Here is a 19,819-nt window from a genome sequence, read left to right as displayed (position 1 = left end):
GCGTGTAAGCATGGGCCCTCTGGGGGCGCTATCTGCTTGGGGCGGATCGAGAAACCTGGGGCTTTTGGATGATTAGTGTCCTTTCTTTTTCACCACTTGCTTTTTGTGTCATGGTGCCAATGCTTTTGCTAAGTGCCGTTTGGGCACAAGTTGCTTTTTGTATCGCAGTGCCAATGATTTTTGGTTCGTGTCATGTTGTCATTTTATAATTATACTTTTAAGAGGGAGGAGTGTGGTGTATTGGCATAGAGCGTTGAGGGGGCGTGGAGGAGTTGTGATAATAGTCACGTGTCTGCAATGCATATCGCTGTTCGCGCCCGCTAGAGGCTCTTAGTAGTGTGCATCCGGGAACGCAATAAACAGAGTTACGACAACCCTCACGACTCTCCGTGTCTCACTGCTCCCCAGACATTACAGGAACGATGGAGGATGCCCAGTTTATGGCTTTCTCTGGAGGCCAGTTTTATGATGTGGTCAGCCCAGGAGAGGTCATAGCTGATGGTGAGGTCTCGAAGTTCAATGGACTAAATCTCTTCTTTGGCTGACCATGGAAATAGTTATGTGGGTCGATTTTACTATACTTTTGAACCCTCTTCTTCGTTCATATGCAGCACAAGGCTGCGGGTAAGCATCATTAGTTGAGGGTTCGGCTGTGCTGCTGATGTTTTTTGAAGTTAAAAGGCCCTGCCCGAACTCTGCTAGTTAAGGCAGGAATTTGGAATTTGGCCGTCGTGCATGCGATGGCTCGCCTTCTCTTTGCAAAGGAAATGGTGGGATCCTTCATGTCCACAACAAATGCTGATAGACGGGAAACCCGTTTAACGCCGATCCGAGGAACAGCACACACATTGGTGAATCACCTTGCCTGTGAAACACTGGGATGACAGTTTATTTGCTGGGTTTGGGATTCAAACCCAGGCTAGACAGCTTAGAGGTGAGTGTGCATACCTCAAGGCCATCCTGTCAACCCACTTATGAAGTGATAGTGTAAGACTGTGAGATTTGTCAAGACTTAGACTTGTTCCATTTGCCAGACCAGCATCTCGTACATCAACAGGCAGCAAGCTTGTCACCCAGAGCAGGGTGCCAGGGTTTGTTTATTTTTTTTTTAAATCTCAGGATGTTTACCTGTGCAATAAATTTAAGATACAATTACCAGTCCACACAATGCATCACTTGATTTCAATGAAACTCTCTTGTAGGTTATTTAATTATGCTGTGCATTAAGTTGCTCCATTCTTTTGCTGTCATCTCTCTAATTGCAAGTTTTCAACTCTCATCGAATGGCTTTTCCTGATCGACCTCAGTTAATTGCACTTGCTAATGTTTCCGACAAGCATTTTCACTCCGCCAATATTCGATTGTGCGATACAGTACTTCACGTTGTGAAAACTAATTATGTGCCCACCAATGTTCAAAAACAACAACAACAAAAAATCACCAGATTATTGAACGCGTCCCTTTAAAAAGCCATTACCTTGAGAATGTGGTCACAACTTGCGAACACAGCCATGAAAAATGTTGGGGTATCTCCCTTTTTGCTGTTTTTGAAGTTGTTTATTGAAGCACTATTTGCTGCATTTCGTTTTACTCAATTTATTTTGCTTTTGGAAAATCATCGCTTCTGTCTTGAAGTTGAAGAATCATCTTGTGTTGCAAAAGTGATCAACGTAGATATATTTTTAATTTCAAGAACCATCTCCGATTTAAAATAGACCGACAGGATAGCTTGGAGGTATGCACACTTGCCTTTTATCTGTTGAGCCTGGGTTGGAATGTCAACCCAACTATAAACTGTCACCCTGGTGTTTAGTATGCAAGGTGATAAATCAGTGTGTGCACCGTCCCTCAGAAAAATGTTCCCATGGACGCCTTCCAGAATTGTTCATTGGTGGAAGTTAAAAATTCCATGCTGCCTCTCGTGAAGAGTCGGCAAACTTTCGCCGGCACCGTGTAAAAAAAAATCCAACTTCTTGCTACTTTCAATGTCGGGCCTCACCAGCTGGTTGGTAAAGTACTTGGGCCAAAAAACGTTCCCCAGCCGACCTCACAACATCAGAACATTACAGACTTGGGTAGGAATTTCATCAGAACTTAGAAGGAATTTCTGGAAGAAGAGTTCATACAATCGAGTTGATTACATGTACATTTAATTACTCGAGGCTGTAACACGAGAAAAAGTTTGATTTTTTTTTTTTTCATTGAAATCTGTGCAGACATGCTCCAGTTGTTACAAGTTGAAGTTAACTCCCCTCTACCCTCCCATTCTTTCAACTGGCTTTGTCTTGAAACTGCTTGAGATTGTCTCAAATTACGGTTAAAGTTTCACTCAACACTGCAGTTATGATATCAACTTTGATTCGGTCTGCCAGAAATATTCTCAGATTTAGTCTGCCTGAAACCTCCACCCCACCAATGATGCCTTTCCTTTCTTGCATTATGTGTATTATATGAGCCAACCACTGCCCACATTATTGGAACACCTGGCTCCTTGTTAAAGTACACAGAAAGACATCCTGCTAGAACCATGCAGATGTGTGCGGTGAATCGTACAAAGAACAGTTTAGTTTCTTGAGAATGCATAAATATGAACAAAACTCACTGCCATTAGTGGTAATGAATGTTGTTCTCTCCATTTTTGTTTTTGTAAAAAGGTTAGAAGGCAGTGTTCAATTGTATTTAAATTGTGATAGATGCATTTCCTTATCCCATTTCATGCTCATCCGTCTTCTGTTTATACTGTGTAAGATCAGTTGGCTTATCGTGCAGAATTTTCTTTGTTTTTGATTGGTCAGGGCTTTCCTGGTAAATATGGGCTTGGTTAGTTTGAAGTCCTCCCTTTCTTGGTCAGCATCTGACCTCATAAAGCAATGATAACATGTACTTCATTGAGCTTTGCATCTTCTCTTTGAGTTGGCACTCTTGTTGTTATGAACAGAGTCTTTTAATTTCAGAGTACAAACATTGTTAAAGTAGGAAAAAATTATGTTCAAAATTGGTTTTAAATTATGCATGGGTGGTAAGATTGGAAAATGCAATAATTTTGATTTTATAAGCTAGGGTTGTAGCACAGAACTGTATTTAAAAAGCAGACGCTATTGTGAAAATATTGACGCGGCTGTAGAATTTATCTATGCACCATTTACCTTTCTCTGCAGCCCAGTCCAGCCTGGCCACCTTCCCTCAACATGAGCTTGAGTACTTGAATGCCGTTGCCACGCACTCTCCATGCCTCGTGCTTGCAAGCTCCTTGTTGCACGTTCAGCTTTGTTTGCTCGAGGCTGTGCTTGGGGAGAACCCTTTGTCATGGGATGGAGTTGATGACCATGAGCGCAAATGTCCAGTGCATTGGCGGTCATGCAAACTGCGACATGCAGTATCTCGCCGCTCCAGCCTCGTACTGCCTGGACAGTATGAGCTGGTTCAAGCTGCTCAGGTAAGATTATGAGGGAGAATGAAGGAAAATGCTATTTTTTGAATCTTTCTTTGTCTTGCAATTCAGTATAATGCTTTGGGTATCAATGTATGCAATCTATAAATTGTATAATGTCAGAAAGCCTTTAGGACAACTGTCAATCTGATTACACAACACATTTGATGATAAGTAATCACTTGCATTGGTAAATGATGTCTTACATCCCAATAAATATATATATATATATATATATATATATATATATATATATATTCTTGCGGTTGAGGAAATTTGCAAACCACCATTCAGGTCCCGTAGGTGAGATATCTCTGTAAGTACATGTGTAGTTAGCCCAAACCCGTTGTTTAGAGGGAATAAATGTGATTCATTCGGGCTGCGACCCTTTGAGATAGCCGTTTTTCTGTTCTTTCTTTATTTTGAACCAACCACGTCTCAACCGCCATCACACAACAACCACCAACCACAACGCCACTTCACAACAAAAACAACGCCAACAGCCACGATCTTTACCTTCACAACTCGCTCCCGCAAACATCGCATCACCGCCATTCCAAACGGCACCATGGCCATAAACCACCACCATAAACCCTCCACCACCTTCACCTCTCTCCTTCTGCGGCCATTCCCGCACCACTTGTGAGCACAGAGCGTCAGGCTGTCCTGGGCTCGTATGGGACACGTGCCGAGCCGCGAGTGCAAAATGCGGCCTTTCCGAGGAGAATTCGGATCAGGAATGCCACACGCCCACTTCTGATCCGTCCAATCAGCAAGCGCGGGGCAGTTTGGCCCCGCCTCCAGGCGCGTCGGTGTAGAATCGAGATATGCAAATTCTAGGATCAGGGGAGACTCGCGCTCCTTTTCCTCCATCCAATGGGCGAGCGTGGCTCCACCCCCGAGCTCGTTCTGATCCAGAAATTTGCATATGGGTTCTCCTGCCGGCCTATAAAGCGCCAAGCGCGGGGCGAATCTCGGCAGAACCGGTTTTGGAAGAGAGTCGAGGCAGTTTTGGAGAGCAGAGTGTGGCGGCGGCAGAGTCGGTTTGGGTCGAGTCGGTTTGAGAGGGTCGGTTTGAGCGGAGTCGGCCTTGGAGGAGCGGGGAGTCGGCCTTGGAAGGGCGAAGAGAGTTTTGGGGCAGAGTCGGGTTGGAGCGCGGAGTGGAGTCGGGAGGTGAGGGCGTACAGGTGGTTTGCTACAGTCGGCTGAGGAGAATTGGGGAAGAGACCAAAGAGCTCGGGTCTGAGGCAAGGAAGACGGCGGTCGGCGACGAGGTCGCGGTGGAATCGCTCGTCGCGGGACCCAAGCAAGCCAGCTATACTCTTTCCCCAGAGCATCAACAATTCCCCCCCCCTTTTTTTCCCCCGCGCTGAGATAGTGCAACAAAGGGGGCCCCGTTCCCACCCCACTCCAAGCAGTGCCAACGAAACCCGCGAAAGAGCACGAAGTCGGGGCACCGCCACGCTGCCACATTTGCGGCTCATCACAAAGACACGGTAGGATCCACCCGGTCTCGCGGACCTGAATGCTCTTTCAGGTCCTGCGCAAATATTGGCCCACAGGCCCCGTCTGCCCCCTTGTCTTTGAGGGTGGCCCTTTTCCTTTGTTTCTGTGTAAACGTGTGTGTGTGGCGCCAGTCTGGTGAAGTAAAACTGTGTTAGTCTTGCCGTGTGTACGCGTAGTCGGTTGTAGATCTGCATTGTTATGTTTCTTTTGTTGCAATTGCTTTATGTGCATTCTGTTTAATCGTATATGTGTGCTCTCCGTGTGCCGCGGAATAAATGTGCTTTATGTTGAACTGTTTTCCCGTTTCGCTTCGTCTTTTCTTTAATTGAATCTCCATCTTGCTTCACGTAAAGGGTTGGTATTGGGTTTAATACGCCTGATAATTAATCGGAACCGTCGAGGCCGACGATAACACCGCTCAGTTATCCCGATAGTACGGAACGGGTCGTTTAAGGGACCCGTGTCCGGAGTCGACCTGCGGCGAGGTGCGATCGCCCGGTCTACCCTCCACATGGGTACTTAGGTAGGTCGAGTTTGGCGAACAACCCTATCCCACGCGGCGGGCCGATTGGCACGATCGTGGTGAGGCCGAAAGGCCCACCCGTGACTAGCTCCCGGCGTTAGTCCGAGAGGGTCACGACAGAATTGTCCGTCCGGTGGGCGACGTGCCGCGATTCGAGTTACGAGGCCTTTCGCACGCCGGCGGGCGCGAATTCGCAACAATATATATATATATATATATATATATATATATATATATATATATATATATATATATATATATATATATATATATATATATATATATATATATATATATAATGAGCAAGGTGCTTGTGCTATACACGGGAGGGGAATGGGCAGCTGGTTTGTGAAGGACTTGGTCAAAAAACTTGCTGCAGGTGACCCGAACAGAAGTAAGGTGGGTAATATTTTTATGATGTCACAATGGGCGAAACTCCAAATGCCAAATCCGCAAATGTCACGGGTGGAAACCCTCACAGAATTTCTTTATTCTGCTTTAAACTCAATCTCTATATTTTCATTCCAAACAATCATTCCAATCACAAATTAATACTCTACCATTAATATAACAAAATACAAATACTCATGAAGTAAACGAATGAAGACGCCATTCTCACGTGACAACCAATACAGATGAATCTGCCGGTGAGAAAATGCGGATACAAAACACTTCTTTCGGATCGAAAATTGAAATCGTAATTGTATTGAGAAATTAATGAAACCTCCTACCCACCTTAAGACGGATAAAAGCCGGGGTCGTTCGGGTGGAAACTCAAAAGCACAATTCTATTGAGATATTATCAAACCAGCAAATGCTTCTGCCAAATCCGTGATTGTATTTACTTCCGGATCGGGAGCAGTTTTATACGGATCAAAAGTCAAAATCATAATTGTATTGCGGTATTTATGAAACCTCCCACCCACATTTGGACATCTGCTGGGACCCCAAAACATTCCAGAGAAAGTTTGACAGGGCTAGCACCAAAACTTGGGGAGTAGTTCGGGGATGGACGGATGGAGACACTCCTGCTTTATAATATACTAGTGTGGATTAGCTGGCTCTGCTCGCCTCTCCGCACTTCATTGCAGAGATTGATGTCACAGATTTTCTGTGTTGTCATGATTTCCACAATCGTAATACAAACATTTCTTTTGTACAAATTTATTTGTAATATTGGTGATATATTTATTTGTAATTTAAAAAGGTACATGTGATCTAAATGGTGAAGGGCCTAAGCTGTCTAATCTGTCTGAAGGGTGTAAGGGGTCTTAAGGTCTTCGGGGTGTTTTGGGTCCTTTTGGGTTTTGGGTCCAATTCCAAAAGATTGTTGGAATGATACAGGAGCGGCAGAACACTTGTGACAATACCATCAAGGAAGAGGTGATAGAACCAAAAGTTACTGTTTGTCTCAATGGTGACGTTGATGGTTTTGTTGAGACCATGCTTGGGCTGACTGACTCGTACAAAGCCAATGGTGAAGTTAAACTGGACTTGCTGCACTTTGACATTGGGGATATTACTGAGAAGGGTCGAGCATATTTGGCAGAGCCAATGTTTGGACCATTTGCAGGACATGTAGTGGAGGAGAGCGACAGTGACGTTGACATGTCGAGTACCACACAAGTGGCTGATCCTGAAACAATTGAAATTGAGTTTGCTAATCCATCGTTGTGAGCTGGAGAGAGAATTGCTCAATTTGAAAAGGTGCAAGGTGATTTAGCAGTCACAGAAGGACCTCAAGAGGAAGAGCAGGATGCTTGTTAAATGAACTGGTGTGAGAGTGATGCTTTTGAAAGGAGTTTGCAGAACCAATCCCAGAGTTCAGATCCTGATAGTAGTTGTGAAGGCCAATTACTCATTGTTTGTGAATCTTGTGGAGGTGATGCCAAAGCAGAAGGTTATGACAAGTCTCATGCTTCTAGCTGTTGTGATTCAGATGGGGCAGCTGCCATTGAAAGTGGATCTACAGAAATGTCTTTATGATTGTACAGCAGGGAAGGACACATTGGAGACTGCGAAGGAAGGTGACATTGAAGTTGCGAAGTTGTTGGGTGAGAAAAGTGATCTTCCTTGAAGCATTGCTTCCTGAACTTGGCACTGACAGGAAGGCAACTCTTGAAGTTTGTCTTGTTGAGCCAATATTGGAACAATCCCAGGAAGGATGTGTTGAGGAGAGTTGCAGCAACTGTGGCTTGCTGTTGGTTGAGTGGGAGGCTCATCTTAAATGGGGCCAGAGTGAGTCAAGTGCAGGCTTGGAAGAGAAACAGGTCCCCATTTGTGTCTTGAGCACCCACAGAGAACAAGGTGCCACACTTTTTGGAATGTCGCAGGCACTTTCTCCCTTTCCAGCAACTCTATTCTCAGCTGGAAGTTCTGCAATTAGCTCCACAAGCTTTTGTGTGATGGACACCGCAATGTTCTGCAGGATTCCTCACTTCCAGTTGCTCGGCTGGGGGAGCTTGGTCGCATGTGGGACCACCGTCATGACTGTTTATGTTGGCTTGTGGCCACCTGCATCGCGTTTATCGTGAGGAAAGTTGACTTCCACATTGTGTGGCATGTTTTTCCATCTGGTTTGGCGGTGGCAGACGGGGAGCTTGGCACCGCAGGAGAGAATAACATTGGTGCCGTTTTTCGGCTGACAGTGGAGCTGTTTGCCTGTATGGACAGTGAGCTCAGCCCTTTTGAAGCAGGTTTTGTATCTTTGGATCTATCGCATCCAATCTCCATGACACAGGCCGGATAGTGTCGTCTGGTACCTCTCACCAAGGTCATATCAGATCCGAGTCTCCTCATCTCCCGTCCCATGGAGGTGCAACTGTGGTGTGATGGGGAGCAGAGACCGGACACGACGGCATCTGCGCTGGCTGAGCATGTGAGTCAAGTAGTGGTGATTCCAGGTGAGGAAGAGCCAGAACTTGAACCGCAACCAGAACCAGAACCACTGCTTTTGTTGATTCCAGAACCCAGCATTACAGAAGGACCCGATGAAAAAGATCTGCTGATAGAGAGCTTACACGAGGAGATTAGAGCATTGCGTACTGAACTTCAGTCCTTAAAGAGCGAAGCCCAGAAAGTGGTGAAAAGACGTCGGCAGGAAGAAAGTTGGAGCCGGGATAAATGCCAACAGAAAGAACAGGAACAGGCCTCTGAGCAGGCATACACCCAAGTATGGCAGCAGATTGAGGAACAGGGTATTCAAGCAGGGAAGATATTTCAGGAGCTGCATGATGCCAAAACACATCTCAACTCACTCCAACTCTCATTGCAGGCGACTGAGCAGACAAACGTAACAGCCCAGGATCAGGTGATGGTGTTTGCGTTAACCATAGTGGCTGTTTGTCTGGCTTTGGTCTATCGTGGATGGTGGAGTACGGTTGCCGGCATCCATGCGTATCTGGGAATTATTGTCGTCATGCTGGTTGTGGTTCAGCCGGTCATGGCCTTGTTATGCCCTTGGCCTGGTGCACCCAAGAAATACAGTTTTATCTGGGTCCACTGGGCTGTGGCATGTCTGCCTGGATTATAACTGTGGCCACAGTTTTTCTTGGAGCAGGATGCAGGCATCGATTGGGGTTAGATGTGAGAACTTTGGATCTGCCAGACCCTGAAGGAGGATGCAGGCTTCTGGGAGTAGATGAGAGAGTAATGGGTCTACCACATCCGGGAGGAGGATGCAGGCTTCTGGGAGCGATTGAGTGAACTTTGGGTCGACCAGATCCTGGAAGAGGATACTGGCATCAATCAGTACAGGATGAGAGAAGTCAAGGTTTACTAGATCCGAGAGGAGGATGCAGGGAGTGAATGAAAGAAGTCGAAGTCTCCCAGATCCTGGAGGAGGATGCAGGCTTCTGGGAGTGGATGAGAGAAATTTGGGTCAACCAGATCCTGGAGGAGAGTGCAGGCATCTATCCTGCTTCCTCTCGCAAGAAAGTTTGTAGACACAGTTCTTGTGACTGGCCTCGTTATTTGGCATCTCCTCATGGAAGATGTAATTGAAGTCTACCACTGCACCCAAACATCAGCCAGGTTGTCCTCAGATTTTGGAACAATAGGCAAATTTAGAAAAAAACAAAAAAAAAGGATGGAATCCAGAGAGACTGAAAACAGAGGTGGATTGGAAGGGTGCAAAGAAAACTAGAGGGGGTTTGAGCGGGATCCATCAAGATACAACCACTATCCAGACAAAACCACCATCCGGACATAACCACTGTCCAGACATGTATGGAGATAACCACCGTCCGGATACGTGCGGTGATGACCGCCATCCGGATACGTGTGGAGATAACCACCATCCGGATACGTGTGGAGATAACCACTGTCTGGATACATACAGAGATAACCACTGTCTGGGAATAAACACTGTTCAGATCACTGATCTTCACTAGTTTTTAGAAGGGGGCCACTTTTGCCAATGCGGATATGTGTGGAGATAATCACCATTTCGATACGTGCGGAGATGACCACCATTCCAATACATGTGGAGATGACCACCATTGGCCACTAATGGAGATAACCACTGTCCAGATACGTATGAAGATAACCACCGTTTGGGTAAGTGCAGAGATAACCACCGTCAGGATATGTGCGGAGATAACCACCATCAGGATATGTGCAGAGATAGGCACCGTCAGGATACGTGCGGAGATAACCACCATCAGGATATGTGGGGAGATAACCACCCTCCGGGCACGTGCGGAGATAACCACTGTCCGGATCCGTGTGGAGATAACCACTGTCTGGATACATGCAGAGATAACCACTGTCTGGGAATAAACACTGTTCAGATCAGTGATCTTCACTAGTTTTTAGAAGGGGGCCACTTTTGCCGATCTGGATATGTGTGGAGATAACCACCATTTGGATACGTGCGAAGATGACCACGGTTACAATACATGTGGAGATGACCACAATCGGCCACTTATAGAGATAACCACTGTCCAGAGATAACCACTGTCCAGATACGTATTAAGATAACCACCGTTTGGGTAAGTGCAGAGATAACGACCATCAGGATACGTGCGGAGATAACCTCCGTCAAGATACGTGCGGAGATAACCACCGTCAGGATACGTGCGGAGGTAACCACCGTCAGGATACGTGTGGAGATAACCACTGTCAGGATACGTGTAGAGATAACCACCATCAGGATACGTGCGGAGATAACCACCGTCAGGATACGTGCGGAGATAACCACCGTCAGGATACGTGCGGAGACGACCACCATTTGAGCACGTGCGGAGACAACCACCATCTGGATACGGTGGTGCAGAGATAACCACCGTCAGGATATGTGCGGAGATAACCACCATCAGGATATGTGCAGAGATAGGCACCGTCAGGATACGTGCGGAGATAACCACCATCAGGATATGTGGGGAGATAACCACCCTCCGGGCACGTGCGGAGATAACCACTGTCCGGATCCGTGTGGAGATAACCACTGTCTGGATACATGCAGAGATAACCACTGTCTGGGAATAAACACTGTTCAGATCAGTGATCTTCACTAGTTTTTAGAAGGGGGCCACTTTTGCCGATCTGGATATGTGTGGAGATAACCACCATTTGGATACGTGCGAAGATGACCACGGTTACAATACATGTGGAGATGACCACAATCGGCCACTTATAGAGATAACCACTGTCCAGAGATAACCACTGTCCAGATACGTATTAAGATAACCACCGTTTGGGTAAGTGCAGAGATAACGACCATCAGGATACGTGCGGAGATAACCTCCGTCAAGATACGTGCGGAGATAACCACCGTCAGGATACGTGCGGAGGTAACCACCGTCAGGATACGTGTGGAGATAACCACTGTCAGGATACGTGTAGAGATAACCACCATCAGGATACGTGCGGAGATAACCACCGTCAGGATACGTGCGGAGATAACCACCGTCAGGATACGTGCGGAGACGACCACCATCTGAGCACGTGCGGAGACAACCACCATCTGGATACGTGCGGAGACAACCACCATCTGGACACGTGCGGAGATAACCACCATCCGGATACGTGCGGAGATAGCCACCATCTGGATATGTGCGGAGATAAACACCGTTCGTATATGTGTGGAGATAACCACCATCCGGGTTTAACCACCATCGAGATACTTTCGGAGACAGAGAGGGAGAGAGGGGGAAAGAGAGGAAGAGGGGTGAGAGAGAGAGAGAGAAAGAGAGAGAGAGAAAGAGAGAGAGGGAGAGTGGAGATATATGGGAAGGGGGGAGAGTGGAGTGGAGGGGAGGGGAGAGGAGGAGAGTGGGAGAATTCCAGCAGTTGTGTCGTCCAGTTTAACGGCATACACATTGATGAATCACCCTGCCTGTGAAACACTGCGATGACAGTTTATAGCTGGGTCAGGATTCAAACCCAGGATACACAGCTTAGAGTGAGCGGGCTTACCTCTCAGCTATCCTGCTGTGATGGTCACGAAACGTTTCATTATTACTCTCGCCGAAGGAAAGGGTATTGCATTTGGGTCCGATTTCTGTCTGTCTTTGTCCGCACAAAATCTTCATGTTTTTCTCCACAACCACTTGACAGATTGAGATGAACTTTTCACCATTGGTGCGACTAATGTAGAATGTTTTAATGATAATTATGACATCATAGGTCACATGGTGTGGCAGCCATGTTGGAAAAATGGAAAAACTTTGGACGTCTATCTCTGAAACCGCACCAAGGAAAACATTGAAACTTGGCAAATAGCAAGTACTCCTCATGGGGAATTAGTGATTTCTTTTTTAATTTATTTTTTATGATGTCATGTGTTTTGTATCTGAACATGTCCGGGCAGTGTTTTGTGTCCGAGCGGTGTCTTGTGTCCGGGCAGTATTTTGTATCCATATGTGTCGGGGCGGTGTTTTGTATCCGGACGTGTCGGGGCGGTGTTTTGTATCCGGACGTGTCCGGGCGGTGTTTTGTATCTGGAAGTGTCCGGGCGGTGTTTTGTATCTGGAAGTGTCCGGGCGGTGTTTTGTATCTGGACGTGTCCGGGCGGTGTTTTGTATCTGGACGTGTCCGGGCGGTGTTTTGTATCCGGACGTGTCCAGGCGGTGTTTTGTATCTGGACGTGTCCGGGCGGTGTTTTGTATCAGGACGTGTCCGGGCGGTGTGTTGTATCCGGACGTGTCCAGGTGGTGGGTTGTATCCGGACGTGTCCGGGCGATGTTTTGTATGCGGACGTGTCCGGGCGGTGTTTTGTATGCAGACGTGTCCGGGCGGTGTTTATCCTGGATGGTGTTTGTGTCCAGGTTGCGTTTCTCTCCGGATGGTGTTTGTATCGAGGCGGTGTTTATGTCCGGATGGTGTTTGTCTCTTTATGTATCCGGGCAGTGTTTGTCTCTTTACCTGTCCGTGCTGTTTGTCTCTTTATGTGTCCGGGCAGTGTTTGTCTCTTTACGTGTCTGGGCAATGTTTGTCTCTTTACGTGTCCGGGCGGTGTTTTCTCTTTTCATGTCTGGGTGGTGTTTGTCTCTTTACATGTCTGGGCGGTGTTTGTCTCTTAACATGCCCGGGTGGTGTTTGTCACCGTACGTGTCCAGGCGGAGTTTTTTTCTGTACGCGTCTGGGCGGTGTTTGTCTCTTTACATGCCCGGGTGGTGTTTGTCTCCGGACGAGTCCAGGCGGTGTTTGTTTCCGGACGTATCTGGGCGGTGTTTGTCTCTGTACGTGTCCGGGCGGTATTTGTCTCTTTACGTGTCCGGGCGGTGTTTTCTTTTTACGTGTCTGAATGGTGTTTGTCTCTTTACGTGTCTGGGTGGTGTTTGTCTATTTACGTGTCTGGGCGGTGTTTGTCTCTTTACATGCCCGGGTGGTGTTTGTCTCCATACGTGTCCAGGCGGAGTTTTTTTCTGTACATGTCTGGGCGGTGTTTGTCTCTGTATGTGTCTGGGTGGTGTTTGCCTCTTTACGTGTCTGGGCAGTGTTTGTCTCTTTACATGCCCGGGTGGTGTTTGTCTCCGGACGAGTCCAGGCAGTGTTTGTTTCCGGACGTGTCTGGGCGGTGTTTGTCTCTGTACGTGTCTGAGCGGTGTTTGTCTCTGTATGTGTCCGGGCGGTGTTTGTCTCTGTACGTGTCCAGGTAGTGTTTGTCTCTGGACGAGTCCGGGCGGTGTTTGTTTCCAGACGTTTTCGGACGTGTCCGGGTGGTGTTTGACTTTGAGCATGTCCGGGCGGTGTTTGTCTCTGAGCATGTCCGGGTGGTATTTGTCTCTGAGCATGTCCGGGCGGTGTTTGTCTCTGAGCATGTCCGGGCAGTATTCGTCTCTGAGCATGTCTGGGTGGTATTTGTCTCTGAGCATGTCCGGGCGGTGTTTGTCTCTGAGCATGTTCGGGTGGTTTTTGTCTCTGAGCATGTCCGGGCGGTGTTTGTCTCTGAGCATGTCTGGGTAGTATTTATCTCTGAGCATGTCCGGGCGGTGTTTGTCTCTGAGCATGTCTGGGTGGTATTTGTCTCTGAGCATGTCCGGGCGGTGTTTGTCTCTGAGCATGTTCGGGTGGTTTTTGTCTCTGAGCATGTCTGGGTGCTATTTCTCTCCGGACCGTGTTCATACTCTGACCAGTAGAAAATGTACTTCAGACATTATTTTGTTTCCATCTTCACTGTTACTCTATGCAGATTCATTTTGATGAGACAGTTTTAAGGTCATGACGAAATTAGTTGTTTTAATATTTTTATCCATAACTCGACTAAAGTTTGTCCGATTGAAAATCAATTGCACTCGCAATATAGCTTCGGGCAAGGTGCATTGAAATTTAATTTACATCCTATCCCTCTGGGTTAAAGGTCCATGTATTACACCCCTTGGAGTACTAAACCACCATTTGGGATTTTCTCCCTTTTTTCTGACAATGTCCGAGGACTTTCGGAATGGAATTTTGCATCAATAATGGTATTACAAGGTATGCAGTGTTGACATACTTTTTCGACCTTGACATAATTTTGAAGGTCATAACCCAATGATAGACTTTAACATTTTTCACCAAAACTTGACTAAGGTATCTCCGATAATAACAAAATTTCCCTCATTAGATAGCCTAGAGGAAGCTGCATTTAAACTTATTTTACATCATACCCCTATGGGTTAAAGGTTAATGTGAAATGGCAGTCTGAAAAAAAAAAAAATTGTTTTTTTCCTCATCGCTCAATTTTACCAATGCGGACTCTCAAAAACTGCTTGATCTTCCATATATGTTTTTGCATCATAATAGTGGATCTGCATTGAAGTTATGCACTTGATATTTGATTCGTGTCCTTGACCTACTTTTTTCGTATTGCGACCTAATTAACTTTACTGATCATAACTTGAATAATTTTCCTCCAATTTTCATGATGTTGTGTTTTATTGGTCAATAGATTGTAGATGTTGTCATAATTTCTTAATTTACACTCTAGCCCTAAATTTTGAAGATCAAGGTCATATGGTGGTCTGAAAAAAATATATGCCCATCAATCGATCACGGGCCAAGGGTAAGTCGTGGGCAATCGCCAAGGGTAAGCTTTTTGGGGAGGTGTACCCGTGGCAATCGTTTTGCGATTGCAGATATCTAGTTACAAATTGCAGTTTTTCAAAATGTTTTGGTTACTGTCCTTCCAAAATCTGCACGTGTTCACAAAATCGTTCACCTGACATGATTTTCTCAATCGCTGTATTGTGTATCCAACCACCAGGTGAGTTTGAGACGTTTGGATTTGCCTCCTCTAACAGATATCTCCATGCCAAGGTCAAGGGGCAAGCATCGCTGCTTTGCGACTGCCAGATACCAATACAGATGCAGCTTTACAACAAGCAGAGCTGGAGCTCGCACTACCCCACCCACTTCTAAAAGTATGGTTTATTTCCCCTTGAGTATCTTTTTCTCCGATCCATCCGTTGAAATATCTTTGAATACCTTTTTTGCCTTTCTTCTTTCAGTTTTTAATTGAATAATTCTTCGTGATATTGAGGGTGACTGCACGGGGGTGTATTTGACAGCAGCAATAGAAATTCCTTAAAGGGAGACTAAAATTAAATTGAAAAACTTTGAATTACTGGACCTGATTATTATTGGATATTTCAGTTAAAATGACACTGATAAAGGCACCGTTAAGTCCCACTGGTACTTTTCACACGTTGTGAAATTCATTGGACGTAAATATATACAGTGGGGAGAACAAGTATTTGATACACTGCCGATTTTGCAGGTTTTCCCACTTACAAAGCACGTAGAGGTCTGTAATTTTTATCATAGGTACACTTCAACTGTGAAAGACGTAATCTAAAACAAAAATCCTGAAAATCACATTGTATGATTTTTAAATAATTAATTTGCATTTTATTGCATGAAATAAGTATTTGATCACCTACCAACCAGTAAGAATTCTGGCTCTTACAGACCTGTTAGTTTTCTCTTTAAGAAACCCTCCCATTCTCCACTCATTACCTGTATTAACTGCACCTGTTTGAACTCGTTATCTGCGTAAAAGACAGCTGTCCACACTCAATCAATCAGACTCCAACCTCTCCACAATGGGCAAGACCAGAGAGCTGTCTAAGGACATCAGGGACAAAATTGTAGACTTGCACAAGGCTGGGATGGGCTACAGGACAATAGGCAAGCAGCTTGGTGAGAAGGCAACAACTGTTGGCACAATTATTAGAAAATGGAAGAAGTTCAAGATAACAGTCAATCTCCCTTGGTCTGGGGCTCCATGCAAGATCTCACCTCGTGGACCCTCAATGATCATGAGAAAGGTGAGGGGATCAGCCCAGAACTACACGGCAGGACCTGGTCAATGACCTGAAGAGAGCTGGGACCACAGTATCAAAGAAAACCATAAGTAACACACTACGCCGTCATGGATTAAAATCCTGCAGCGCACGCAAGGTCCCTCTGCTCAAGCCAGCGCATGTCCAGGCCCGTCTTAAGTTTGCCAATGACCATCTGGATGATCCACAGGAGGAATGGGAGAAGGTCATGTGGTCTGATGAGACCAAAATAGAGCTTTTTGGTTTAAACTCCACTTGCCGTGTTTGGAGGAAGAAGAAGGATGAGTACAACCCCAAGAACACCATCCCAACCGTGAAGTATGGAGGTGGAAACATCATTCTTTGGGGATGCTTTTCTGCAAAGGGGACAGGACGACTGCACCATATTGAGGGGAGGATGGATGGGGCCATGTATCGTGAGATCTTGGCCAACAACCTCCTTCCCTCAACAAGAGCATTGAAGATGGGGCGTGGCTGGGTCTTCCAGCATGACAACGACCCGAAACACACAGCCAGGGCAACTCAGGAGTGGCTCCGTAAGAAGCATCTCAAGGTCCTGGAGTGGCCGAGCCAGTCTCCAGACCTGAACCCAATAGAAAATCTTTGGAGGGAGCTGAAAGTCTGTGTTGCCCAGCGACAGCCCTGAAACCTGAAGGATCTGGAGAAGATCTGTATGGAGGAGTGGGTCAAAATCCCTGCTGCAGTCTGTGCAAACCTGGTTAAGAACTACAGGAAACGTCTGATCTCTGTAATTGCAAACAAAGGTTTCTGTACCAAATATTAAGTTCTGTTTTTCTGATGTATCAAATGCTTATTTCATGCAATAAAATGCAAATTAATTATTTAAAAATCATACAATGTGATTTTCAGGATTTTTGTTTTAGATTCCGTCTTTCACAGTTGAAGTGTACCTATGATAAAAATTACAGACCTCTACGTGCTTTGTAAGTGGGAAAACCTGCAAAATCGGCAGTGTATCAAATACTTGTTCTCCCCACTGTATTTTGCAATGAATGGTGGATCCAAGAATGCAAGAAATTGCCACCTCACCAGTAATTGTGAGAAAGTTCAATGGGTTACATTTATTGCTCAATGGTGCATCTTGTCATGTATGATCAGACCTTGAAAATTCTTAGTTTGTAAAGTTTGAGCTTGGCTTTCATTTAAGACTGAGATTGTTTTGTTTCATACAGAAATTGAGGTTCTTAATAGCTGGGTTATGGAGGGTGGAAGGTCGACACCAACAACAGGGCAGAGAATAGGCAGACAAGGGATGTGCAGGCAAACAGGATCAGCATGGATATAGAGGATAGACAAATGGCTGGCTTATTTACCATTCCCATCTCAGCTCTCGTCTTCCAGATTTAATTCCCATTTAATGTGTTAATTTATCTACCATTCACGCAATGGTTGCAGACCAGAGTCGGTGGCGTCTGCTCTAGGTGTGAGAGGTCGGCGGTTAGAACCCCAGACGAGTCATACCAAAGACTTTTTAAAATGGTACGTGCTACTTCCTTGCTTGATGCTCAGCATTTAAAAAGATAGAGCATGGACAAACAACTCTGGGTTGGTAACCATTGTGCAAGCTCGATTGGCCGAATGGTCTCCTCTTGTATTGGAATTCCTTGTAAGGGATCTCATATTTATTAATTATTTATTTTACTTTAAAGTACACTGATTTCTTTCTTCTGCAAACTATATGTGCAAGCTTTTCCATGAGCCTTAATTTCCTGCAGAAAATTTGATTGCTTTCGTTTTCGTGCAGCGTGCAATAACATCATCACCCCGTGCTGTGCTCTGTGGACAACTTTTAACAAATAAACCTTGAGCTACATTTGGGAACTTGGCCGCTAAACAGCAATGTGTGGGATTTTTTTTCACATTTTGATTGGTGTTATTGAACCTTCTGTTAAATGTCATTTTATATCGAGGATATTTCACTGCATTCGTTGGTGAATGTGAAAGATCCCACAGTGTGTATGTGTTCCGTGAAGAGAAGGCGAGTTATCATCAGCATCCTGAACAAATTCCAATTTGTTGGCCTGACTCCCGCTTATAATACAAAGGCAAACCACCCAGTGTAATCCTTGCCACTTCTTTGTCAGCATTAAACCTGCTTTTTGGGGGTGGTGGGGGAGGAGGGAGAAGGAGGGAAGAAAAAAAGTGGAAGGGGTGGAGAGGAAGGGGGGGGAGGGGGATATATTTCATATTTCATGATGGAAGTAAAACACATTTTATTTGACTGGTGCTCCAGACGAGGAGCCATGAACTTGGTTCAAGGATCATATTAGTTTAATGAAAATGTGAGTATTTTACTCCATGAAATTGCTTGAATTAATGTGTCGATTCCGGTGATATGAGGCTTCTGAAGGACAAAAGGAAGAAACAAGTTGAAGAAAGCTTTTCTTCGTGCACATCCTTCCTTTCATCGTCATTTAATATTATTGTCTTGCTTTTTATCGTCCGCTAAACTCTCAACTATCTCCTGCAGAGTTGGTTTTAAGTGAAGTTGCCAAATTGTCTGAGACTCGTATTGCAAGCGCTGTCAGTGCCGAGCAAACACAAAGTCGATCAGTTTTCCATTTTCATTCACTGTCGAAGCAAAGGTATGATAACATGTAGGTGTTGAGGCACCAGTGAGGTTCGTTATAATATCCACATCTCACCAGTCAGTTAGAACGACCTGAAAACATGGGAGGAAAGACAGGGTAGGAAAGTTGGGAAAGAGGAAAAAGAAAAGGGGAAGATTATGAAATGAAGGAAAAGGAATGTACGGAACGTACTGGGGAGAAAAGACCGTCACAATTCTGATGCTTCTTTGCACGTAATACAAAGACAATCCCTGATGGAAAGTAAATAACAGCACGGCGATTGTTCATGAAAAATGGACTTCGCTATAACTTACGACATTTGAAAGCTTTGTTGACCTCTGGACCACAAAATGGCATTGTAGCCGTGTTTCCACAACCCCCCTCAAACAAGCAGCCATTACACCCAGGACAAGAAGACCTTTTAATAGATGTGAGCTCAAATTTAAACACTAATAAGTATTTTTTTTGTTAAAATAGCCTTAGTTTTTGCAATAAACACAGCTGAAGAATCATTTGTACACTGTCCTGTAAGCCACCAATGGTTGGAGACGTTTGCCGGTGTTGTTGGTTGTCGGTGCTGTGTAATAATTTTCCTTTCTGACACGCATACGATGGAATTTGATGAGGAGCCCTGCCCTGGATTCTTGGCACCACCGACAGCCTGCCGACACTTCGCCACTAAATGTTGCCTGCGATGGAAGCAAGTTACTCCTCCCCCCCCCCCCACCCTCTATATTTTTAGAAGCCAAACTAATAACCTCATGTATTTGTCAGGCAGCACTGCATTCAGTAACTTGGGTTAACAAACGTTGTGATACATTTATTCGAGCAGCAAAGGAAATGTGTGCAATGACCTAGGAGTTACAGACACCATGTGATTGACTAGCTCAAGTATGACAATGCTTACATTGTTTGCTTACTGCAGCTGTTCAAGTGAATGGACTGGTGTACTTTGTAAGGGCACACTGTTGAACAATCTATTTGGGGGATGTAAAACTGATCA

At 45.4% G+C, this 19,819-nt stretch overlaps 1 protein-coding gene across 2 annotated transcripts in view; it reads left to right on the top strand.

Moving 5' to 3' along the window:
* The window catches only part of DSTYK (dual serine/threonine and tyrosine protein kinase), an 83,607-nt gene that overhangs the window by 19,605 nt on the left and 44,183 nt on the right, over positions 1 to 19,819 (top strand). The window contains exons 2-3 of one of the 2 annotated variants that reach the window (XM_085897240.1): positions 3,159 to 3,436; positions 15,185 to 15,304. In XM_085897240.1, the coding sequence (XP_085753366.1) occupies positions 3,159 to 3,436; positions 15,185 to 15,304 (398 nt within the window). Of the gene's footprint in view, positions 1 to 3,158; positions 3,437 to 15,184; positions 15,305 to 18,454; positions 19,517 to 19,819 lie in introns of those variants that run through there. The other variant, XM_085897241.1, reaches the window with a different exon arrangement.

Source organism: Eptatretus burgeri, chromosome 10 (assembly GCF_056783735.1).
Source record: "Eptatretus burgeri isolate ZD-2024b chromosome 10, Ebu_testis_v1, whole genome shotgun sequence".
In the NCBI taxonomy this organism is placed as follows: Eukaryota; Metazoa; Chordata; class Myxini; order Myxiniformes; family Myxinidae; genus Eptatretus; species Eptatretus burgeri.
This window is presented reverse-complemented; position numbering and strand designations above follow the sequence as displayed.